Here is a 25,937-nt window from a genome sequence, read left to right as displayed (position 1 = left end):
ATTTTACCTCCTTTTATGTAAGACCACTAAAGCCATGCATATTATGGATGATCATAGGACACTGAAATGTCTAGTACCATTTGAAAGTATTTTCTTCAGTGTGATTATGAGTCTCATCAAAGATGCTTCTCCCTCAAGGGTTTTGTGACAGAAAGTCACCATGTACCGCCCCCAACATGTGGGGCATTGTGGGGTACACAATCACCACCAAAGGGGGGAGATGTCCTTCTCCTTATTCCTAGCCCTGCTGACCAACACAGGAAGGAGATGATGCTTATGCCTACCAAGGACTCTGATGGTCTGAAGCGTTGGCTGCTCTTCCCTTCCAGCTACTATCCCCTCTCTGTTAAAAAAGTGAACGCCACCCTCCCATTCGCACATCCCGCCCGTCCTCCCCACTGTCACGCCATTCTGCTTAATTTAGCGGCGGTTGACACAACTGAAAGGGGAGCCTTGGCGCCAAGGTACTAATACAAGGGGGGAGGGGTCTTATTCTAACGCGTTTTTTGCTACCGCAGAAGCTCTAGAACGTTCCAATGAGGCTCCGCGCAGGCGCGGATCACCCAGGGCGTGATTCACAGGGTGTGATTCACAGAGACCACAAAGAAGAACCAGCTATTCCTGGACTACCTCACAACAAGGGGCAACTGAGCAAGGTACCTACATTTTTGTATCCTTACTCAGTCGTAATAGGCAGATCCAAGATTGGAAAAGCTATTTCTTCTGATTAGAAGCCGGGGGGGGGGGGGAGAGGAACTTTCTGCAGCTCAGAGACAGAGAGACACACACACACAGAATTGGAGGAGCATCCGAATAAGCTGACGTCTTCACCCGAAGACACCATTCATTTTGGACATGTCTGAAAACCTCTGAGCAGCACAGTTTCTTGTTTAAGAAAAGTCTTCCTCAGGCTGGCTAAGGGCAACGGAGCTGTCGTCCGACCACATCAGGAGGGTACAGAACCGTCTCCAGGTTCATTAAACTTCACTTGATAGCAAAACAACACTCCAGAAGAGCAAAGCCCAGTAAAGTAATTTGGGCCAAAAATGAAGGATAGTGGGTCTCTGTCTCCCCTGCTTGGTGAACTACCAAATGCAAACAGCCCATAAAATCTAAGACTAGCTATACAAACAATTTACTTGGCACGCTGTAGGTTTTCATTCCTTCCAGCAACAGTAAGGCAATTAGGATTTGGACTTGGGCTTTTCAACACTCTTTTGACTTTTCAAATCTCTTCCTTCCCTCTATGCCCCCCCCACCGCCTGGTTTTCCTTAAAATAAAGTAAAAGCACATTCATTGCCACTTACGTAACGCTTGGCAATCTGTTTCCTCTCATTGGGGTCTCCCAAGGGACAAACGCACAAGTCGGAGATAGAAACCCCAGAGCAGGGAGCAACGGTGATGACCATCATGAGGGACCCAGGAGATTTCTCCAGAGGAACTTCCAAATGGCTCCTTTGCTTGCTAGGGAGCGCAGCTACGTCAACTTTACACCTGAAGAGATTAAAATGACAAGGGACTTGGTGACTGTGAGGCAGACTTACACACAGATCAAATTATGCAATGCTTAGGAATGGTAATCTTTTTGGACTACAAGTTCCAGAATCTCCGAGACAGCAGGGTCGCGGTGGAGTGATGGGAGTCGTAATTCCCTCCAAAGCTATTTGGACTATTTGAGACAAAATTCCACCTTGGAATTTTATGCGTGGTCTTCCAGCTGTTATTGGAACTCGGTTCCCATCGCCTCTCACCAGGCCTGTGCACAAGATCCGGATAAATCATCCTACATTTTGAATTTAATCAACTTGAGTTGGACCCATTTGGGTCTCGGGTCCAGAGCCAAGCAAAATGGTCAGATCCAATTTCAGGGCAAACTGAACTGAATTTATAAATTGATTTACACTGGCAGCGCACATTGAACTGGATGAGACACAAAGTACTTCAACCTCCTCCTCAAACTTTGAAAATGCTAAGTACATAAACCTCCTAAAACTAACTGGCAGATTTCCTTCCCTCTTTATGGTCTATCACATCTAAAATTTATGTACTTCGGGTGTGTGTGTGTGTGTGTGTGTGTGGAATAGCCACTTTGCTTTTTTTCAGTGTAGGTTTACAGCCTGGCTAGGATCTGGGACATAAACCAAATTAATAGCTCTGGACTAAATCAGGTTCCATTATAGTGCCCCCTGATATGGTCTTCAAATCAGATCTAGTGGCCTGTGTACAGCCCTCTCATTCACCATCCGCTAGGATGGCTCAATCTAATAAGACTTTGGATGTTTCCCATCCGTTCTTTAAAGTAATAGAGATACACTTAAAAGGGGAACAGGTACAGGTTTTTGGGGAGATAGGAGAGGGCCTTCTCGGTTGCTGCTCCCAGACTCTGGAACTCCCTCCCACTAGAGGCCAGCCTGACCCCATCTTTGCTGTCCTTCCACAAGCAGATGAAAACCTTTCTTTCAAGCAGGCTTTTTCCTTAGTTACTGGCTATGACTAATAATTGAATTATTGTGCCATGTTGCTTTGAATAGGTTTTCCGTGATGATTTTGTGTTGAATTTATTTGTTTCTTTTAAAATGTGTGTATACTTACTCCTTTTAGCTTTTAAACATTGCCTTTAATGGGTAGAAGCTTCCTTGGGTTCTTTTTAAGGAGAAAGGCAAAGTAACAATATTTTAAATAAAGTAATTTAATTAAATTCCTCTAAGAAGACAATAACACAGATGTGGTTTTTTTTTGGGGGGGGAATCACACACACACACCATGTTAACATGTTACTTCCAAGCTTTCATCAATATGAAGTCTCGGCAATTTTTCCCAATAACAAGACAGGATATGGGAAAGAACTCCTGGATAGCTCAGTGATTTAGTTATCTGACTGGGGAGCCAAAGGTTGCGAGTTCGATTCTCCACTGGCCTCTTTAATAGGGCTGGACTGGATGACCCACAGGGTCCCTTCCAGCTTTGCAGTTCTAAGATTATTACAAACCTTCGTCTTTGCAACTCTGAAAGGACCTGGGGATCAAACGGTGGAGTTTTTAAGAATCTGAGCATTTGGAAGTCCTTTGAGAACAGCTTTCATGGACCTCTGTGGATCCGAGCCTTTTCGGAAACCAGTGAGCAAACAAGAGCCGCAAAACAGAGAAACTTTTAAGGGGAGAGTTTCACAGTCCTGGTATGGGGTAGGTATCAGATTTCCAAATAGAGGCAGTACTGTAGAGAGAGATTTTGGAACAGGTTTTCATTGCTTAAAGGCCTGCTGACAGGTTTTTCTTTAAAGAAAAACTTGCTAAGGTGTTTTCTTAATAGGCAAAAAGGAAGGGTGGGGGGTAAAAAACCACAAAACCATCATCTCTCAAGCGTCCACCCACGGGGGTTCCTTCTAGGTAAATGGTGCACGCATTACCCTCTATTGACCCCATGCCAGCGGTGGAAGGAGAGGAACTGGCAATCATCTGCTATAAATCCCAAGACTTTCCACTTCTAAAGAGCCAGTTTTGGAAAGAGAGGGAAAGAAATCTCCCGAACTCCAAACATTCCAGCATTCATTTCAGGGCAGAAAGCCAGGGGTGTGAAATTGGGGGGGGGAGCGGCTAGCAATCCACCATAAGTCATCTGAAGTGCTTGTTTTTCGTAAGTGCTTCAGCCGAGAGAATGAAGTGCCTCAAACTTTCATTATATCTTTATCGCTCCCCCTGCCAGCTTCCGAACGAATGGTTTGTTTGTTCCTCAAAGAGCACGCTCAGGATGGCAGGTGGGAAAAAATGGGAAAATAATCCTAGTGAATTAGGTTTGGGGAAGGGAGCATACTATCACCCTGGTCCGGGGCAGGGGATAGGGGGAGAGAAAGATGCAGTTTTCAAACTACACAAACCAGAACTCATTAACAACACTTTTCCATTGTGATGTATACAATCACACTCATGCCAGCGTAGGGTTCCCAGTAGGATTCTGGCTATCAGCGAGACATTATCAAGAGATAGCTTCACCCCTTTTCTATGTCAACAGTGACTTCTGAGTTGTTTATAGCAATGGGAGGGGAGTAAGGTGAAAGAAGAATATCAATCAAGGGCTAGTTTATGTTGTGTTTGTTGCTCCTTCCTTCTTCACTCCCGTAGGTGTTGAGGCAACTGCATTGTGGACTAAAGCAGTGGTCCCCAACCTTGGGCCTCCAGATGTTTTCGGACTCTAACTCCCAGAAGCCTTCACCACCACCTCTGCTGGCCAGGATTTCTGGGAGTTGAAGTCCAAGAACATCTGGAGGCCCAAGGCTGGCGACCACTGGACTAAAGGACAGAATGCTCTGCCATTCAACCCAGTAATGTCTAGCATTCCAAGTTACGGAAGGAATTTTAAAGGAATTTAAAATCTTTATTGGTTACTTTCAGGAAAACAAGAAGGAAAATAGTTACTTTTAAAGAATTGCAACTATGACTGAAATTACTTTGGGAAGCACCTCTGAACCATAACACAACTAATTGCTTGTTGAAAGTAACATCCTCAGCTCTGCTGTTCCTGTCCACAGACGCCTAATTCCGCTAGCAACCCCTGAGCAATGAACGGTTGCATAAATACAACAACAGTCAGGTTGAGATAAACGTAAAACCTAGCAATTATCGAGATGATCCTTAAGAGATTGATCTTTTGAATTTTAAAAAGATATTAATCTTTTAAACTCAATTTAGAAAAAGCAAGCAAGGAAGGAATTTAAACAAAAGGTTAAAAGGCTGAGATGAAGTGTCAGGTTTGCTTGAAATACTCATGTTGATTGAAGTAATCTGGGAAGAGAGGGTTAAGTGCCACTCGTTCGTATCTTTAAAGATGCCAGTACAGACTCTCTAGCAATCAAACCGATGTGGGCTAACTCAAATCGCAGGTCTAGACTTGATCACCACCACGGAGTTACAGAATCCACACCTGTATCAAGGCAACAGACCTTTAAAGACACTGTTATACTTGAAACATTAGCAATTGAATTTAACTGATCTAGCAGAATCTGGAGGAGGGGTGGGGAGAACATGCTGGTAAAACAGAACACATATTGAGTGCAATATGCAATTTGAGCCATCTAATTGTTTACATAGCAGCTTCTCTTTCTGCAATACTGCCATCGTTTCCCCTTTCAGCTCACCGTGCGTGAACACCAAATATTCATCTGACAATAAGCCCAGGATGAAAGCAAGCCTGGGGGCCGGCCCCCATACATAAACCCTGTCCTCCAAACCAGAGCATTCTGGACTTCTGTGTGTTGAGCACGAATGTCTATACTGCGTTTTGGAACTACATGCAACTGGATGCTGTTTTAGAGCTCTAAGGATGGGGAACATGGACAAAATCAGTCTTGGTCATGCGAACTCTTCAAGCATGTTCAACCCAACGTGGCAGATGGGAGATGTGACTTAAAACATCTAGAATGAAACAAGCTGGAATTTTTTTTTTTTTTTTGAAAGAGTGATTTCTTTTCCCTGGTAAATGTGGCTGAGTGTTTAAAGGTGCCACAGATACTTAACTGAATGATCGGTGCTCAAAGGTTCAGGGACACTCAAAGCTAGGAAATGAAGTCATTACAAATAACCTGGTGCTTGCGATCAACCTGTCCTTCCAGGAGCAAAGATCTAAATGCATTACATAAATACATTATACTTCTTTTGCAGTGTGTCAGTGACACATTTGTTGCTTTTATCACTAAAAGGATGTGGCCTCACTGAATGACGGCAGAGGTCTCAAAAGACAGCGGCTGGGGCTGCCGCCCAATGCTTAACTCTAGGTTTCGAAGCAAGGCCAAGGGCAACAGGAGAACAGTACCTACAGGGCTTGGATTCGCACACATATCAAGAGGGAGTGAACATTGACACATCCGATCAGAGGCAGGCAAGAACTCATCTGCACACCATTCACTGACATCTCCCACTATCATCCTACTCTTACACAATATAAGGTGTCACCTGTTCCCATATTATATACAATGAAAGTTTGCCAGGAGGCCAGTCCTTCTACTCTAGTAAGGAGGTAGGCAGAAAGGGATGCAGTCATGCTTCATGTGTCCAACTAGACCAACTTGTGAGGTTTTCGCATGATTAAAAACACAATACTGCCCAACCCTCTCATCCGCTGTTGCCCCCTTCTCCTCTTGCCTTCACACTTTCCCAACATCAGGGGCTTTTCCAGGGAGTCTTCTCTTCTCATGAGATGGCCAAAGAATTGGAGCTTCAGCTTCAGGATCTGTCCTTCCAGTGAGCACTCAGAGTTGATTTCCTTCAGAAGGGATAGGTTTGTTTTCCTTGCAGTCCAGGGGACTCTCAAGAGTCTCCTCCAGCACCACAATTCAAAAGCATCAATTATTCGCTGGGCAGCCTTCTTTATGGTCCAGTTCTCACTTCCATACATCGCTACTGGAAAAACCATAACTTTGACTATGCGGACCTTTGTCTGCAAGGTGATGTCTCTGCTTTTTAAGACGCTGTCGAGGTTTGTCATCGCTTTCCTCCCAAGAAGCAGCCGTCTTTTAATTTTGGGGCCGTTGTCTCCATCTGCAGTGATCATGGAGCCCAAGAAATCTGTCACTGCCTCCACATCTTCCCCTTCTATTTGCCAGGAGGTGATGGGACCAATGGCCATGATCTTAGTTTTATTGATGTTGAGCTTCAGACCTTAATGCATGTTAAATTGTTGACGGTTTTTAATGTGATATTTATATAATGTCTTTAAATTTCTTCCTTTATCTGTTGGGTAGAAAGGTGGCCTATAAATAATTTAAATAAATAAAATGTTACAGCATGAGTGTGGTAGGATTCTTTTGCTCCTTCCTGCAATGATCTGTAGCCCTCTGAAATCCAGCTCTGAGTGGTTTTCCAAAGGCTCTGGATCAGATTTTCGAGCGGCGTTGGAAGCTAGAGTGGAAGGAGAAAAACACCCCTCCGTATACCCACCCCTGTTTGATCCCACCGTTCTGCCACCAAAAACCCCAGTATTCAATTCTGCTCAAGGATTTTCTGGAGAACTTGGAATGGTACAAACATCATCAAGCAGACACAATTTTATAAAAACACAAGGAGAGTGAAAGAGGGCAAGCGAAAATGGAAGATGTAGATGTGATTTCCATTGCCAAATGTATTAGCATTCAAGTCTTTCCAAAATGCTTTCAAAAGGAACAAAAACACTTACATTCCCAAAATTTCTTCGTGCTTTTTGTTATCTTTTCCCCAGATCTCAATCTCCAGCACATCCTTCCTGTCAGAGAAGTAGTGAAAATCAAACTGTTCCCGCCACTGTGGATTTGCACTCTTACACAGAGTCTAGAAAACATGCAGTTATAAGGTTTACTTGTTGCTTTCCTATAAACAGTCAGAAGGAGGGAGGATATCTGGGGGGAGGAGGAGAGAAATCAGGGGAGGGGGGACAAACAATATTGAGCAGGTAGGAACAACTGTGGCAATAAACAAGGATCATTGTACTCTGCAGCAAAGAATTCTCATCTCAAAAGAGAATCATGTCAGAATTCTCAACACAAAAGGCCACACAAATTTTACTTTCGGAAGGAATAAAGGGGAACCATGGGGTCAACACAAAATAAAAGGCAGTTGCAAAAATAGGTGAAACGTTTATAGACCATTTAAAAACTCATCACAGAATATGTGAGCTTTCATGGATGAACACAAGCCTGACGAAATGGTGCTCATCTACGAAAGCTTGAGCATTGCGTGGTGCTTTTCCAGTAGTCTGTAAAGGTATCACCTATCCTTGCAGTTGACTTTCAGAAATCTTGCTGTATTGCTCGGTCTGCTGCAGAGTCGGGTGGTTCTTAAAGGCTAATCAACTAATTGCAGCAACAAACATTAATAGGCCACAGAAACAGTGAAGAAGCTTTAGCCTTCCAGATGTTTTCCACTAACCACCATAATAGTAATTATGGGCTCAATTCCAACTTCCGGAGACCTTTTTTGGGGTTTCCTAGGTACATAGTATTGTACTCAGAAGTGTCTACTCTTCTCTGCCTTCTTAGAGGGCAAGATGCCCTGGGGCTGTGTAGCTTGCCCAAGGCTCAGGCAGGCTTTTCTCCTGGGAGGGACAATGGAGAATCGAACCCCCCAACCTCTGGTTCTACAGACAGATACCTAACCCTTCCAGTCCCTTAAGCAGTGGTCCCCAACCTTGGGCCTCCAGATGTTCTTGGACTTCAACTCCCAGAGATCCTGGCCAGCAGAGGTGGTGGTGAAGGCTTCTGGGAGTTGTAGTCCAAGAACATCTGGAGGCCCAAGGTTGGGGACCACTGCCTTAAGGCATCACCATTGGCCATGCAAGGCGAGTCTTTTGGGGAAAAGAAGTCTGAAATATTTAGAGGGGCAAAGATTCTCCTTCCCTGGACCAGAGCAAGTCCTGGAGAACTCATGGCCTGCTAGAAGCTGCCATAATGCAACCTCCCTTCCTTCCTAACCAGCTAGGGCGGATGGAAATGGGAGAATTGTTGGATAGCTCAGTGTCTTAGGTAGAGGTCGGGAGTTCAATTCCCCACTATGCTTCCCCGACAGGGGCTGGACTGGATGACCCATAGGGTCCCTTCCAGCTCTGCATTCTAAGATTATTATATAATTATCATATATTTATTTATATCCCGCCTAGAGTGGTCTATCGACTAGATAGGCAGGATATAAATAAAATTAATAATAATAATAATAATAATAATAATAATAATAATATCAGCACCTGGAGGGCCACCAGCTTCCACCCCAGCCTAGCCCACAAAAGAATCAGGACCCAAAAACCTCTGTCGGGTACAAGGAGGTATGAGGGATGGCTTGTAGACAAAGGGCCTTTTCGGCAGCTGCCCCCAGACTATGGAATGCCTTCCCGACTGAAATTCGTCTGGCGCCGACATCGATGACATTTCGGCGCCAGGTCAAAACCTTCCTGTTCCAGAAGGCTTTTTAATTGAAATAACATCAACTGTGGGTCCTGGTGGCAATTTTAATTGTATTTTAATCATTTTATCTCTTATTGTATTTTAACTGAATTTTAATTGTTGTAAGCCGCCCAGAGACCTTTGGGTAGAGTAGGCGGCATATGAGTTAAATAAATAAATAAATAAAGAGTGCATAAACACTCTTTGCCGTGTTTTAGCATTGCAACTCACTGAATTTCTACTAGAAACAGGCCTTGCAGTGGGTCCCTGTGACACTGCCACAAATGTGAAGAACATGCAGCCGTTGTTCACTGACTCCTTGGTCGCACACTTACCTTGCTCTTATATTTTTGATCTCCCATTTTTAGCAAGACAAATAACTGTGTCATTCCCCCGGCAGATATATTCTTCCCTCCCAGTAAAGCAATGGTAACCGTTCCGTTCCACAACTGGCTTTTCTGCAGAGAATCTGCCAGCCGGCTGGTCCTTGGGAAGTTTGCCTAAAAATGGGGGGAAAAAAACACACGTGAGTTCCACAGCATTCAGAGTTGAACATTTCGGAGTGTACAGAGTTCACCTGTGACTCTGCAGATGATGGGAAGATCAAACACAAGAGTGTGAGTAATAACCACTAGAAGCGATTTACAAGGGAAATCAGCTTTGCAAGTTCCAGTAACTAGGTAACTAGCTAACTAACTAACTAACTAACTCACTATATATATAGATATATAGTTAGTTAGATGATGTAAGCCGCCTAGAATGGTCGTAATTCACCAGATAGGTGGGATATAAATAGAATAAATAAATGATGGAGATAATGTTACCGAACCAGCCTGCTTCTGGTCAAAAAAAGGTCAAATTATCCTAAAGTGTTAAGATAAGTGTTAAATTTGTTTTTAGTGTTTGCCTATATTTCATATAAATCCATAATTTTAAATTGTGCAATGGTCTGGTACGAATAAATTAAAGAAAGGAGGAAGTTTGCTTTTTAAGGGAAACTAACCACTTTCTGCGCTAACAGAAGGATGGGAGACCAGGAAGGATCCCCTATAAATTCTGCCATCCCAGTGTTAAGCAGGCAGAGAAATGGGGGGCTTTGAGGATGGAGATCCCTCAGATTCTTACGAGCCAGTTTAAACCTATAGGCCAGAAGTTCACCTCCTCTGAGTTGAGGGAACCTCCAATGAAATAAGCAGAAACAAGAGACCCTGTTTAACAGAGTATCAACCTCTGTAATTAATGCAGCCTGAACTGCAATAATCATGCAGGAGGTTTGATGGAGGAAGAAATGCAGTATTTCAAGAGTATCTCAGCACCTTAAAGTCTGATTTATCCAACTGGTAGAAGCATGTCAACAACATATGTATACATTCCACTTGCATTATACAAAAGACTGGAGATGTGAATTTTTTTTTCACTGATTGGCAAACCACGACTGAACGCTATGTTAATTGTTAAAGAGGCATGCTACACTTTTCTTTAAAAAAACCCCAGCACAATCCAAATATTACAGTTACAAACAAATAATTACAAACAATTTTTAGAAACAATAATGATGAAAGAAATTGTGTCAAGCAGCAAAACAAGTTCTCACATCAATAAAACTAAAAAGAATCTTCAAAAGACAAAAAAGCAGAAGACGGATCCATTAAAAGAGCAGTTTTAAAAGCTAAGTTAAATACAACATTTGTAGTTTACTGTTAGGATTATTTGCTATTTTACTGGTAGAGGACAGTGGCCTAGGGCTTAACATGTGAATACTGGAGAAGCGTACTCTCTCTTGGAACTGATATTCAAAAAGAAATGGGGAAAAGATGAAGAAAAGACACTTGCTTATTATTATTTTAAAACTCTAAGGATTGCACAAGCCAATAACCGTAAGCTTGACAGAGAAGGCCTTAGAGCTGGCTTCTGAGTATGCAAGTCTGCTGACAGCCATATGTTAAATAAAAAGGAGAAGAAACAGTGACTTGAGGAGAATAAGGAAGTTTAGGAGTATGAAACTGCATGTAGATCTAGAAAACTAAAACAAGGTAAATGCAGTTATATATCTTTCTTTTCCCCCCGCTTTGCACTGTTAATCCTTTCCAACACACAATGATTCATTAAGATGTGTGATCTTCCTGCTGCAGAAGCCCAGGACTGTCTCTGCAGTATCTTGGATAGATTTAAGGTTCTGTAATTGGAAGATCACAGAAAGAGAGATGGGACTTAATCTTGCTGAATTTGAACCATGCACTGATATAGACGGCACCTCTGGTTTAATAATAATAATAATTTATTGTCATTGTAAGTATATACACATACAACGAAATTCACAACAAGGCGCCCCGTTTAACGACAAAAGAAGGCGCCCCGTTTAACAACAAAATCGCATAGCAATTAAGTTTTTGCGATTGCTTTGCGATGTTCCCTATAGGGAAAAATCGCTTTGCGATAATCGGTACCCTGTTTCGCTTACCGATCGCAAATTGATGATTTTTAACAGCTGATCAGTGGGCCCAAAATGGCTGCCGGGTAAAAAAAATGGCCGCCTGCTGTTTTCTGGGACAGATTCCTCACTTACCAGGCAGCGAAAATGGCCGCCGTATGGGGGATTTTCGCTTTAAGGTGAGTTTTAAGCCCATAGGATCACACTGAAGGGGTTTCAATGCATTCCTATGGGCTTTTTAATATCACACAGCGACGAAATCGCTTTGCAGCTATTTTTGCTGCACGGATTATCGTCGCTATGCGAGGCACCACTGTACAGGCCCAGGAGCCATTGTCCCAGGTCATGTTAACTTGCACAAAACTAAATCATGAAAGGAAAACCTCTGGCCTTCTAGATTTTTGCTGAACTGCAAATCCCACCATCCCTGGCCATGCAGGTTTGGACTGACGGGAACTCATCTTTTGGTGAAATCTAATCACCTCATTAGAAGTATTGCCAAGATAGGCAAATACGTGCTCAATGACTGAGAAGGACTTGACCTCTCGTGGTGACATATCTAGCCAGAGACAAAAGTCAAAAGCAGTTTTTCCCCCTTTTACACACACACACAAACACACACACACAGAGAGAGTGTGTTCGCACCATTATCTGCTAACCATCAAGTACAGTTCAAACCAAACATGTTTTCATATGTGAAAACAAAAAATTGCCATTGTAAAAGACTCTTTAAGACCAATTTTCTCAGCTTGCAGAACTAATCCAGAAGGATTCTCGGCCTTCTTCAGTTTAGATCTAGATCAAGACAGATTTTTTTTGCCTCCTTCCTCCCAGTTTTCACAATCTGTTAAACTATGTTTTCCACATTTTTAAGCATCTATGCAAACCACAGACCTGCGTAAAGCTGTTCCAACTGAAAAATGCAGGTCTTTTCTTTATTTCCTGCAGCACAACACAAACACTTCATCCCTCTCTCAAAGCAAGCACAACGGAACACCCGGATGGGTCACAAAGAAACGACCAACCCATCTAGTGCTTTTCTGTTAAATACACAGCAACAAAAGCAGTTGAAAACACCCACAAGGCCCCTTGTCTTCATTCTCCAAGTCTGGCCACAAACAAAACAAGGAACATAAAACCCAACACCTTCTTGTGACCAACTGTTAGAGCAGTACAACAATGGAACCATCGGCCTCGGAAGGTGGCAACTGGTCCAACGTTGGAGGCATTCAAGAAAAAACTGGATGACCCTCTGTCAGATCTGCTTGGACTTGGATTCCTGCATTGTGTCACAGTCCAAGATATCTCAGGACTTGCCCCTTCTCACCAGGGGCAAGGGCACTGGGACCCAATCCACCATGCAGGGCATCAAGTCCAAAGATGCTCACAGCACAGTTGGTTGCAACCAAGCAGAGGTGGGCACACAGAGGAGGAACAAGTCACCAAGATGTAGGAGGCCAGCAGAAGTAAGAACAGGGGGTCAAGGCAGGAGCAGATGCAGAAACACTGCAATGCAGGCACTCTGGATCTCAGGAGCAGCAAGGCAGTCAACACAACCAAAGATCTTTGTTACTGAGGGAAGATCTGCAAGGGAGAACCACTCCTTAAATAGGCCTTCAGGTTTCCAGGTGAGCCTCATGAGTGGCCCAGCAGCTGATCCACAGGCCAGGGCCTGATCCTGCAAACACCAGGCCATTCCTAGGTCAGGCTGCCCCCGATCCTGCCACTGCCAGGGCGGTGTGGGCCAGATCCTGACACACTGAGCAAGAGGCTGGACTCGATGCCCTCAGAGGCCCCTTCTGACTCAATGATTCTATGACTCTATGATGCTTGTTTTTTGGAGGGTTCTGATTTATCAGGATCGAATTGGGAGGTCACTTAGACCTAGATGGGGACAGCGTCAAATTGAGGCTGGCCTTCTTTCATGGAGACCGTTCTCTCTCACCCAAAGTGCACTGCAATGTTAGATATAGAATAAACAGAATCCCCTTTGTGATTGATCCCACGCAGAAATGCATACAGTATATTTCTATAGTGTCACAGAATTCCATCCAACCATTCATCGCTCCCTTTTCCTGGTACAGAGACTTTAAAAACTCACTTTCAAAAGGAAAATGGGGGTTTGATCCATAAATCCAGCTGCGCATCTTTTTTAAACAAACAAACAAAATAAATAAAACTTTCTCTCTCCCAAGCCAAACCAGCAAAAGCAGAAACATTCCCATGGATATATTTCAGAGTCGCTGCAGAGTTGTTGTTGTTTTTTCTCCCTCCCTAAAAACAGCAAACTCTGTCAAACTCTGCTTTCCTTTTTATTTTATTCTCTCCCCCTTTTTTTAATAAAACATCTACTCCCTTTCTCGAAGGCAGGGGAAAAAATGTCCAGAAAGGATCAAGGGTCAGGCCTGCAATCTGCGCCTTGCCAAAGAGGGGGGGGAATGGCCATGCTTCCGTGAAATGTGCTCTAAAATAATTTTGTGGCTTGGTATGTCCTAATTTTTCAAATGGGATGTTTGTCTTGGAAAGGGTTCTTTCTAACTTGTCCATAAAAACAGGCCCACTTTAAGCTCTGTGAGGCCTTGTGAAAATGGAATCTAAGGCTGGCCATTAAAAGGAGCCGAGAGATTGCTTCCATATGGTTGAACAGCATGGGAGCGGAGGGGCCAAGCCTTACAGCAGGTCCGTCTTGGCTGGGAGCTCCCGGTCTATCCACGGACACTCGTTGCGTTACTGTGGAACATCTGGATTATTGCTTGCAATGTCCCTGGGAAATATCCACTTCCCATCAAAGCCTTTTATCTATCTCCACTGTACTTTGAACATTTTAGTGCACAGCACCGCCGTGTTTGATGTGTGGCACTCGCTGTGTTTAAATCGAGAGCATTTGCTTCCACACACACACACACACGCACACCCTGCCTGGTCTTGCTTGCTTTCTTTCCCCCTTTTTTTCCAGGGGACTGGAGTGTTTTGGGGGGGGAGAGAGACTATTTTGTGCTGGTTCCCAGAAAAGACAAAATAAAATGTACACGGACACTTGAAAGATCTTGAAAGACTCAAGTTGTTACAGGAAGCCAGACTCAGAGGGAAAGGAATTGGGGGGGGGGCAGGGGTAGAAATTCTGCTGATCTCTCCCCCTCCTTGCCATTTCCAAAAATAAAAATTTGGGGGAACCCTCTATTGCAAGTCCTATTGGATAGCTAAGGGGTATCCCAGGAATTCTGTGGCTCTGATTTCATGCTCTGTTCACTCCATCCATCTTCACACACACAAAAAAAATATGATTTCTAATGAGAGTTGGGAGAAAATATTTGTATTGCTTTAATTTCAGAGTCTTTTCAGGGGGGGGTTTTCTTTCATTTTCCAGAATGCATTTTGGTACCTTTACTGGGTTTTTCTGCTCTGTTTTTTTTCCATTCTGGTTTCTGGCCAACGAAGCCCTACAGATTTCACAGGTATGAAATCCCTAAGTTTCATGAACTTCTCTTTTGAAACTGACGAGGAGAAAAAGAATTTTTTTTAAAAAAGGACTGTCTTTTCTTTGTTGCTGTTAGGTGCCATCAAGTGGCCTCCAGTCTACAAATAAGGTGACCTCCAAAATGCCTGATCCCCAACAGCTCTTGAACTATGTCAAACACAAGACTGTGGTTTCCTTTAAGGAGTCAATTCATCTGGGTCATCATCCTCTGTTGCCTTCCACTTTTCCCAGCGTCCCTGTCTTTTCCAGCACCTCTTTCCTTTTCATGACCTGTCAAAAGTACAACAGCCTCGGCCTGCTCATTTTTGCTTCTAGAGAGACATCAAGCTTGATTTTACCTAAGTCCTATTTTTTTTCACCTTTCCGGCAGTCCAGGGTATCCAGAAAGCTCTCCTCCAGCACCACGTTTCAAACAAAACATTTTTCTTCCTGTCAGCTTTCTTTACTGTCCAGCTTTCACACTCATACACGGTGACTGGAAACATGGCAGAATGAACAATTTTGCCCTTGATCTTCAGTAAAACATCCTTACACCTGATAATCTTTTCTAGTTCCTTCATTACTGCCCTTCCAAGGTCTCAAGTTTTCATTTTCATATCTTGGCCAGTGTCTATTTGCACTGATAACAGAACCACTGATAACAGGCCGCCTAGAGTAGTCCACCACGACTAGATAGGCGGGATATAAATTAAATAAATAATAATAATAATAATAATAACCAAGGTAAACAAAATTGTTAGCACTGGACTATTTATGTGTTTCTACACCCTCTATTGATATTGTGGATCTTCAGTCAAGGAGGAAAGCCTAGTTTCCGAAGTGAATTATTTGTGTTTGTTCTCTGAATGAATTTGGGTAATTCATTTCTCATAGCCTACAAAACTGAGATACTGGTGCTTTCCTATTAAACCTTGATTTCTAAAGACACACCCTTTTAAGTCTGTCTTTTAAACAAGCACTTATTTCCGAAGGGTTATAAAGTATGTGCCATAGAATGGAAAATAAATATTTTGGATTCACATTCTCATTATAAAATACCCATTTCATACCTCCCAGTATTGCCAATGGAATGGAAATGGGATATATCTCACTTTATTTTTGCAGGTTAGAACAAAACATTGCAGATGTGCTTGCCCTGTACCTTATTTTTGCATTTCTATTTTGCACAGAACCCCTTATCCTTTGCACCAAAAAAAAAGTCTTTTGCTCAAAACACAAAGGGGTTGTTTTTTCTTTCTTTTGCTTTGTTTAAACACAAAGCACAGTTTTTTTTGAATAGAAATCTCCATGGGTTTTCTTTTGCTAATGAGGTTGCTGGAGATAAAAAGTGAAGGTCTTTATGCTCTCATGTACAAGCAAAACAACAATAACAGAAAGTTGTCTCACAATAGACTGAACTCTCTCTCTCTCACCTCTCTCTCTCTCTCTCTCTCTTAAATAGTGTATCCCAATCAGTAAAAAGATATTTTCATCAGGGATTATATTTGTGATGGAATGGAATGTGACTTGCCTTGGAAAAGTATATATATATCCGTTATGCGGATTCATCATTTTGCGGGGTAATTGTCTAGCGAGGTACCACTGTATTTCAAAATGTATGTTTCTATAAATATATTCACATTTACACATAAGGACCCTTGGGTCAATACAAAGACCATGTACGCATTACACAGTGTGCATATAAATTGCATGTTATCATGTGCACGTTTAAAAAGTGCAGAAGTATGATCTTTACCATCTATGCAAAAAAATGGGCAAAAAGGCTCATGGGCATATACTGTACTCATTTTGGGAAAAGTGCATACCAAAATAGAGAGACATTTCTGGACAGAAGGCAAAATGTCTTATAACCTGAGAAAGGCGGGGCCAGGAATATCACTGTGAAATTGAGAAATCCGACAAGAATAACACGAGGATTTTCACACACACACCCAAAAAAGCTTCCTTGCTTTTTCTACCCCTCTCCCAACAGCTAATAGAAAACAGGTGAGCCTGTGAACAAGCTGAGAAAAAGATGAAAACAATGATTTTGGATTTTTTTTCCCAAACATTAGTTGAGTTGTAGTGGTGTTAGGCTCAAATATAATCTTTGGACTGTTTTTATTTTTGTTTCAAAAGTAGAGCTCACATTTTAGAGCCGTATCCTTAAAAAAAAAAAAACAGAATTTGAAATATTTGGTTCCAATCTGGGGTATCACTCCCCCTACCCTTCCAAGACTTCTTCCTAAAAACATAAATGCAAAGCCTACAATGTGAGAAAGTAAGCCGCCCGATAAGCAGGAAGGTCACCCTATAAAGCAGAAGCATCTTTAAGATCCCTTCGCTTAAAAGGATGCGACAAGGAAAACCAGAAAGAGCTGTGGATGGGTCAAAGCAAGAATGCCAATGGAGGGAGGGAGGGAGTTTCTCTTCTCCCCCCCCCCAGCTCATCTCATTAGGCAAGCAACCCATTCTGCATCAGCACTTTCCCTGTGGGAAAGAGCCAAGGCGCATGAGACGAGGCCCTTGAACTCTTCTGCCACGGCTCGTGACCCTGTGGCAACTGAGTTCCACAGCTCTCTCCGACGCTGAAAGCGGCACCGTCGCCCAAAGGAAAGTCCTAGAGAGTACCAAATAAAATGAAGAAAAAGTCTGGGGATGGGGGGGGGCAGGGAGTAGCAAGACACCCACACACCCACAAACCCCAGGCGGACCAATTTTGGCCTCGCCTCCACCAAAGTCCACGTTTCAGCCAATTTGTCCAATCATTCGGACACCGAGGTGGCACTGCGTTTTGTTTACTTTTTTCCACATCAAAGGGAGGGGGGAAGAGACACCGCGGGGTCCGTCGTCACCACCTCCCCGAAGCAAATCTATTCATCCGAGCGGCGCCGGTTCAGCGCGCCACGTTTGCTCAGCTGCACAAGGAGGACACCCCACCGTGCCAAGGTTCCTGCCACCTGCGAGAAGCAAACCCGAAACGAAATGTTCTAATGAGGTCACCGGCATCCAGCCCCCTTTGCAGGACGAGTCCCCTGAGAGAACCACTGGCCCAGAAAGGAATAAAAGTATTTCAGCTCGCTTCCCTCTGCCCCCCCCACTTCTTTCTCTCCTTTTAATAGAAGAGAACCTATTCCAGCGAGCACTGCTTGGCCCCCCCAACATTGATGGAAAAGACAGAAGAGTAAACACAACCTTAGAGAAGTCAGCCCAAAAGAAAAGCAACTCTTCCATCAGCATTGGGAATATGACAACATCATGCCTGAGGGCGGGAGGCTAATTTGGGGACAGGGGAGGACCCAGGACACTCAATTCCTTGGGAATCCTTCGAGTCCATAGGAATCACGGAGATACAACTTCTGGCATCCGTTGCCCAAGACAGTTGTTTCACTCTGCCTAGCGGAAGGAAACTCGTAACTAGCCCCTTACATGCCGAGCCCATAACTTTGCCAAAGTTCAAGTCCAATCCGGAACAGGGTCCCTTTGGCCCCCACATTCACTGCTCCCCAGAGCTGACCTGAGGTAAGGAACAAAATGGCCCCTTTTCCTTTGAACCCACTCTCGTTTCAAGTACAAAAGCCAACCCAACTGGACCGATTTCAAAAACAGCAACTGCATGGCATCTTCCCGTACCTTTGAGAGCCTGCTTTGGGGAAGAGGAAGCAGCCTCGCCCTGCAAACTGCTGGCGCAGCTCGATCTCAGCACTGTGCATCTCCACCAAGGTGGCCGTGCGTCCTTTTTTTAAGGAATGCAGGTCTCACTTCCACAGTCCTCTCTATTTGAAAGTCACCTTTCCAGCCCACGGTTAGTCAGAGAACTCTAGGGAAGGAGATCGAGGGCCCGAAACTTTTCCCAAACACAGGAAGGAAGACCTGGGCAACCATGTCAGTAGGCAGACCTCTCACCTGGTCACCCATTTCTCCATTTGGATAAGATGTACATCCATTTCCTATAGGATGGATATGTCTGTCCTCGTTGCAGTCCAGGGGGACTCTCAAGAGCCTCCTCCAGCACCGCAATGCTAAATTGTTGCTGCTGTTCTTATGGGCCATCAAGTTACCCCGACATATGGCAATCCTATGAATGAGTGATCTCCAAAATACCCAGTCCTTAGCAGCCAGCTCAGGTCTTGTAGGCTCAAGTCAGTGGCTTCCTTGATTGAGTCAATCCATCTCGTATTTGGTCTTCCTCTTTCCCCACTGTCTTCCACCTTTCTCAGCCTTATTGTTGTTTTTCAGGGAATCCTGTCTTCTCAAGATGTGCCCGAAGTAGGACAGCCTCAGCTTCAAAATTTTTGCCTTCTCCAGAGACAGTTCAGCCTTGATTCGATTTAAGACCCACTTGCTCATCTTTCTGACCGCCCGAGGTATCCGTAAAGCTTTCCATCAGCACCGCATTTCAAACAAATCACTTTTTTTCTGGTTCCGTCACTGTCCTATTTTCCACCAACACATAGCAATCGGAAACATAAGAGGGTGAATTATCTTGGTCTTGGTCTCCAGTGAAACATTTTTACACTTGATGATCTTTTTGTAGTTCCTTCATTGCTGCCCTTCTGAGTCTGTCTTCTTCTGATTTCTTGGCTGCCACCCCCATTTGGATCAATGACTGAACCAGTACACAAAATCTCTTATCTATTTCCATGTCTTCGTTGTGGGCATCTGTACACAGACAGTGAGACGCGCCATCTCATGCAAATGAGGGTCTTCTCCCCCAACACACACCTTTGTCCTCCATTTTGGTGATGCAGGTACTTTCAGCTGATCCGCAAGTCATTACCAACAATCCTCTAGTGAATAATTTCAGGAAAATTCAGTTGGGGAGGAAGGACCGACAGGGACGCTGTGGATCATATCCCTTACTCCACGTGCTGTTCCTCTATGAGTTCTGAACTGAACAAATGTCTTTAAATAGCTGAGCACCTGTGCCATAAAGCACATTCTTCTCTGCTTTTTTTTAGGACAGAAAGCTGTCGGGAGAGGCGGGAGGGGGCTTGACTCTTTCTCCTGCCATTTTTCATATTTTGCCTCCACATTTCCCTTACAGAGGTGGATACGGGGCACGGAGTCTCCTCTGCTCATTCTCACAACCCTGCTGAGAGATGGGAGAGGCTGAGCAGTACTGCTAATGATTAGCTCAACTTGTGAACTTCATGGCTGAGGGAGAGATCTTGAACCCAAGATCCCACCGTCGTCCACCACTTGCTCTTGCGATTGACTTCCCAACGAGGTTCTCCAAGAAGACTTGAAAAACAAAGTCAGTATCATTGATGAAGACAACGTGGAAGAGAAGGAAACGGTCAAATCCATCACTACCAGCTGGATTAGGAGTAGGGATATAAGGTATATTAAATTCATTATTCTTATCAATACAGGATGCCTAAACTCAACAAGTTGCCCCAATGAGGTAATTTTAAGCCCTACAAGACACCAAATTCCCAGATGATGCAGAGACAAACGAGCACCATTTTTATTCTCCTCAAGATCTCCATAATTTGTACAAGCCAAGTGTTTTTCCCCTCTGAGAAGCAAAGCACATACACCAAGCAAAGAAGACCGATTACTGAAAAACACATGAAGAGTCCTTTTGATCCTTCTAATCTACAAACATCCATACAACACAGCAACCACCACCATCATTTCGCAGAATTTCGCCCCAAACAAAAAACGCTTTATCTGTGGCGAATGATGACGTGCTTTATTTTCACTACATTTTGCACCGATGCAAGAAGGACGACTTGCATTCCTAATCAATCATTATCATCATCACATGCTGTCAATACAATTCTGACTTATGGTGATCCTGTTCAGGGTTTTCCAAATAGAGAATAGTTAGAAATGTGTTATATTTCCCTTTTTTCTAGAACTTTGCAGCTTGCCCAAGGTCACACAGGTTGGTTCTTCTGGGACGGACAGTGGGGAATTCAACTCCCAACCTCTGCCTCCACAGCCAGAAACCTAAAACGCTGATGTAGTTTTGGAAGAGGTAGTTGTGTTATGCAAGCATATCAGGAAAATCCCAAAGAAACAAGACAAGACAAAAACCTGTAGCACCTTAAAGACTAACTATGGTATTTTCATGTGAACTTTCGTGGACACATCCGCTTCTTCAGACATTGTTGTTGTTTAGTCATCAAGTCCATGGACCAGAGCACGCCAGGCCCTCCTGTCTTCCACTGCCTCCCAGAATTGGGTCACATTCATGTTGGTCGCTTTGGTGACCCTGTCCAACCATCTCGTCCTCTGTCGTCCCCTTCTCCTCTTGCTGTCGCACTTTCCCAACATGAGGGTCTTTTCCAAGGAGTCTTCTCTTCTCATGAGATGGCCAAAGTATTGGAGCCTCAGCTTCAGGATCTGTCCTTCCAGGGAGCACTCAGGGCTGATTTCCTTCAGAACTGATAGGTTTGTTCTCCTTGCAGTCCAGGGGACTCCCAAGAGTCTCCTCCAGCACCACAGTTCAAAAGCATCAATTCTTCCACGGTCTGCTTTCTTTATGGTCCAGCTCTCACTTCCATACATCGCTACTGGATGTCGGCAAGGTGATGTCTCTGCTTTTTAAGATGCTGTCTAGGTTTGTCATCAGACACAGAGAAACAGAATGAAATTTTGTATGAAATACTAGTTTCATACTAAATAGTCATTGGTTCTTCGAACATCCAAGAGCCAACAAATATTGAGTATGAAACTGATATTTCATTCCACATTTCATTCTGTTTCTCTATGTCTGAAGAAGTGGACGTGTCCACAAAAGCTCACATTAAAATAGTCTTTAGGGTGCCACAGGCTTCTCTCTCTCTCTCTCTCTCTCTCTCTGTCTTTGTTTGTTTCTTTGGATTTTACCTGCTAAACCACAGAGTTATCCAGCCAGCCGGTATCCATAATTAGGGAATTACATTTCTGTTTGTTTCCGAAAAGGGACACAACTCTTAACAATTCTGAGGGGAATCAAGGAGTCCTCATTCACAAGCTGCAGAGCCTAATATTGGGAGTTTTAGCTCCAGTAGATAATCTGTGGGTAGAGCTGAGCAGAGCAACAGAGAGGGAGAGAATATGGCAGCACCAAGCATACAGATCCATTAAAAAGCTTGTTTCTCATCTCCTCCTGGTCTCTTAATCCAGTCCATCCACATATCTTCTGCCCCATCACACTCCTTCTGACCGTTCTTCCATAACCTCTTGTGCCTCTCCGAGACACCCTTATTCCCCCAGCACATCGTATTTTTCTTTGCCAGCTTTATGTTCTACTACATTTAAAAGAAGAAGTAGAAGGAAGGAAAGGAGCCAAGGGGGGAAGGCGTGGGGAGAAAAAGACAGCCAGCGCTTGTTTCCACAGCCTGGCGCTTCCTAACTAAAGATAGTTATTGATGTACAATGCCAGCGTTTTTAGTGTGGCAGCAGAATCAATAAACTAGGAAATACTGCTTTGTCAAGGGCTGCCCAAATAGTCTTTCTGGGAAATTCTTTACTGCCTCTCGGATGGCCACAGAAGTTTTTTTTTTTCCCTTTCTTTCTTTCCTTAAGATGACTCCTGAAGCCTGAACTCTGGCTTGTATCGGGAATGCTGCAGCTCTCCTACCCTCTAGTGACAGCAACAGAAAAGGCAAAAACAATTTACAGGTCGGTTCCTATTCTCCCTGCTTCGCCTTTGGTGGAACACCCTCGTGGCTAGGACACAGTTCCTCATCTCCCTCTGTTGGCTCTGAACATTTTCTTGGGGGAAACAGAAGCAACCGCAGCAGCAGTGAAAAGACCATCTACAGATTTATTTATTTTTTTTAACCTGAACCTTAGAAGACCCGGCTGAGTTGACTTTGAGGTTTATCTCTGATATTTCAGAACTAAAAACGCACAGAGATGACAGAAGGAAGGTGCCGTGGGTGGGTTTACCAAGGAAAGGGGCTTAAGGTTTATACTGGGACAGGCAGAGTTTGGATTTCTTTCGAGGGATCCCCCAAAGCCAGACTTTGCGGGCAAGAGAAAGCAGCACTGAAACCATGATGTTGCTAGAAGAAAGCAGAAGAGTAAAGAGGAGGCTTAAACCTATGTGGATCAATCATCATCAGTGAATAAAAGTGAATTAGCTCACTGTGAAAGCTCGTGGAAACTCTTATTGCTCATGCAAGGGGCTCCTGAACAAGCCTACATAAAAAAGAGAGTTCTTATTGTAGTTATAATAATCTTAGAACTGCAGAGCTGGTAAGGGACCCAATTTAGCAATTCCTAGCTGGATTTTTACTTGCAATTACGTCACCAGCACATTTATATTAGAGATGCAAATCCTGGTTTGCCCTCATGCCTTTATAAGAACATATAAAGCAGAGGGAGGGAGGAATCCTCACCTGCAATATATCAATTTATTTATTTATTTGATTTGTATCCCGCCCATCTGGTCTGGTCGACCACTCTGTTTGTCTGTTTAGATAAGAGCTATGACAATGGCATTTCCCCCCCTCAATAGGCCAATCCCTAAATACTGTATCATCTTGGCTCTCTCTACAGGTCACTTCCAGAATCATTCTTTCATCTGAACATGCCATCCTTTTAAGATCTTCAACGGCTGTTTGGACCGACCACCATCCCAATCATCTCTTGGTGGCCACTACAAGCCTCCGGGACTCCCTTCTATGGACAGCTTAATCTGTTTTCTTCTTCAGTCCCTTTCCACCTGCAGGCAAAGCCATTTTTTATTCCAGTTGGCGTTCGGCATATACACCAGTTTGTTGCTGGTGAGGATCTAAAGGGCTGGGTGCTCATCGTGTTTATTGTTCTATTTTGAATTTATTTCTTTTCCTTCAATTTTAAAATCAAGATTTTGTCTTTCACCTCTCCTTTACTATACAGTGGTGCCCCGCTTGACGATTACCTTGTTAGACAAGGAAATCGCTTAACGATGTGTTTTTGCAATCGCTTTTGCGATTGCAAAACAATGTTTAGATAGGGAAAATTCACTTTACGATTATTGGTTCCCTGCTTCGGGAACCAATTTTTCGCTTTACAATGATCAGAAAACATCTGATCATTGGGTTTCAAAATGGCCGCCCGCTGTTTAAAATGGCTCCCCGCTGTGTTTAGGAAGGCTTTTTCGCTGTACAGGCACCGGAAAATGGCCACCCTGTGGAGGATCTTCACTGGGCGCTGAGGTGTTTCGCTCATTAGAATGCATTGAACCGGTTTTCAATGCATTTCAATGGGCTTTTTCATTTCGCTTGAGGATTTCTTTCTACAGCGATTTTGCTGGAACGGATTATCCTCGTCAAGCGAGGCACCACTGTAGTTAAGAAACAACTAAAAACATTGATGCATAGGCGGGCCTTCCCAACAGAAAACCCTTGACGATCTTTTTTTTTTCTTATTCTGTTCTTTATTTTTTACTTACGTTTCTGCTGTAAAGTCTTAAAATTACATTGTTGTTTTTACTGTAAGCCGCCTAGAGTGGTCTAATATGATCAGATAGGCAGGATAGAAATAAATAAATAAATAAATAAATAAATAAATAAATAAATAAATAAATAAATAAATAAATAAATAAATAAATAAATAAATAGTTCGCTGTCTTAGGGGCCACTTTTGACAGAAAGGCATAATCTAAATTCAACAAATAAATTTAGCCAACTCAAGTTTTTTACTGCCGATGTCTTTTGTTCGGCCTCTGTCCAGCTTACAAAGCCTATGTTCTAGAAGAATAGTATGTATAATAATAACAACAATCATGTCTCGTCAAGTCAATTCCAACTTATGGAGACCCTTTCCAGGGTTTTCCAGGTAGAGAATACTCAGAAGTGGTTTACCGTTCCCTTCTTCTGGGGGTGCCCTGGGACTGTGCAGCTTGCCCAAGGTCACACAGGCTGGCTCTTCTAGGATCCACAGCGGGGAATTGAACTCCCAACCACTGGCTCCACAACCAGAGACCTAAACCACTGAGCTATCCAGCCAGCTAACAGCATATAGGATATATTGATGATCATTTAAAGTTTATGAAATAGTACTTTTTTTACATCTCCTTCTCAACATATCTGTGAACAAAGAATGCAAAGATGTCTATGTTGAATTCATGAAACATTGTTGTATATATATCAGCCGGTATCTTGATTAGTAATTACATGTGTTCTGAGTGCCAACTAAGGAAGCTCCTGCAGTAATCCAATAAAGGTGACAGGCATGCATAATCAGGCCACAGAATGAAATCTTGTTTGATTGAGCAGCTTCTGCAATTTGAGCTCTGGGTACATCAGGATTGAACGGGTAAGCTCACAGTAAAAACATGTACATACATTGTGATAATATCAGTAGACAATTGTTATAACGCATTAGAGAGCTAACAGAAGTTATTCAAAGAGCTAGTTGGAATCTACAAAGCCCAGAATGGCATGGGTTGAAGCTATCTCAAGGACCACATCCCCCTTTATGAATCTGGTCTGGTGTTAAGATCATCAAGGGAGGCCTTTCTCTCAGTCCCAACATCTTCACAGGTGTGCTTGGTGGGGATACAGGGGAGGGCCTTCTCGGTGGCTGCTCCCAGATTCTCGAATTCCCTCCCACATATTGTCTTTGAATGATTTAAGCTACCTTTCGTCCTTTTAATCAATCAACCAATCAATCAATCAATCAAATCAATCAATCAACCAATCAATCAATCAAATCAATCAATCAATCAATCAATTAAACAAGACTTCACTTTTTTATATTATGAACGGAAGCAAACATTTAAAAACTAGCAGTGCAACCATATACAGTTAGAAACTCAGAAATAAGCCCCTGCTGACTTAAGTGAGAATTATCTTAGACAGAATTATCTTAGTGCCTGGGGCGGTACTTCAGGCTTCTCTTTGACGTGGAGCATTTGACGTGGGTTGCTGCTTTCATTTTTCTCTTCTTTTTGCTGTGTGACTTCAGCATAGATGGACAACGTTACTTTCTTCTACGACGCTGACTCTGACATTCTGAGAGCTATCCTCCAAACAGGCCAATTTCCCATCTCTGGACTCTCTTGGCTTGTCATGAGATGCCTTGCAAGGCTTATAATCTACCAGTAGGTGCCGCTGCTGTGTTGCCGTACAGCCAACGGGATTTGAAAATTCATATCCAGAGGAATGCAAGAATACTAACCCTCTCACTGAGAATAATTCTGTTCCTTGTTTCTGCATGTGAG

At 43.4% G+C, this 25,937-nt stretch overlaps 1 protein-coding gene across 2 annotated transcripts in view; it reads right to left on the bottom strand.

Annotated features, from left to right (window-relative positions):
- The window catches only part of MCTP2 (multiple C2 and transmembrane domain containing 2), a 113,087-nt gene that overhangs the window by 65,136 nt on the left and 22,014 nt on the right, over positions 1–25,937 (bottom strand). Inside the window, exons 8-10 of one of the 2 annotated variants that reach the window (XM_078380911.1) lie at positions 9,236–9,400; positions 7,166–7,296; positions 1,309–1,495 (exon numbers count right to left, since the gene is read on the bottom strand). In XM_078380911.1, the coding sequence (XP_078237037.1) occupies positions 1,309–1,495; positions 7,166–7,296; positions 9,236–9,400 (483 nt within the window). The remainder of the gene's footprint in view (positions 1–1,308; positions 1,496–7,165; positions 7,297–9,235; positions 9,401–25,937) is intronic. The other variant, XM_078380910.1, reaches the window with a different exon arrangement.

The sequence above is a fragment of the Pogona vitticeps genome, chromosome 12, assembly GCF_051106095.1.
Source record: "Pogona vitticeps strain Pit_001003342236 chromosome 12, PviZW2.1, whole genome shotgun sequence".
In the NCBI taxonomy this organism is placed as follows: domain Eukaryota; kingdom Metazoa; phylum Chordata; class Lepidosauria; order Squamata; family Agamidae; genus Pogona; species Pogona vitticeps.
Note: the sequence above shows the minus strand (reverse complement) of the source record. Positions and strands in the feature narration are given on the sequence as shown.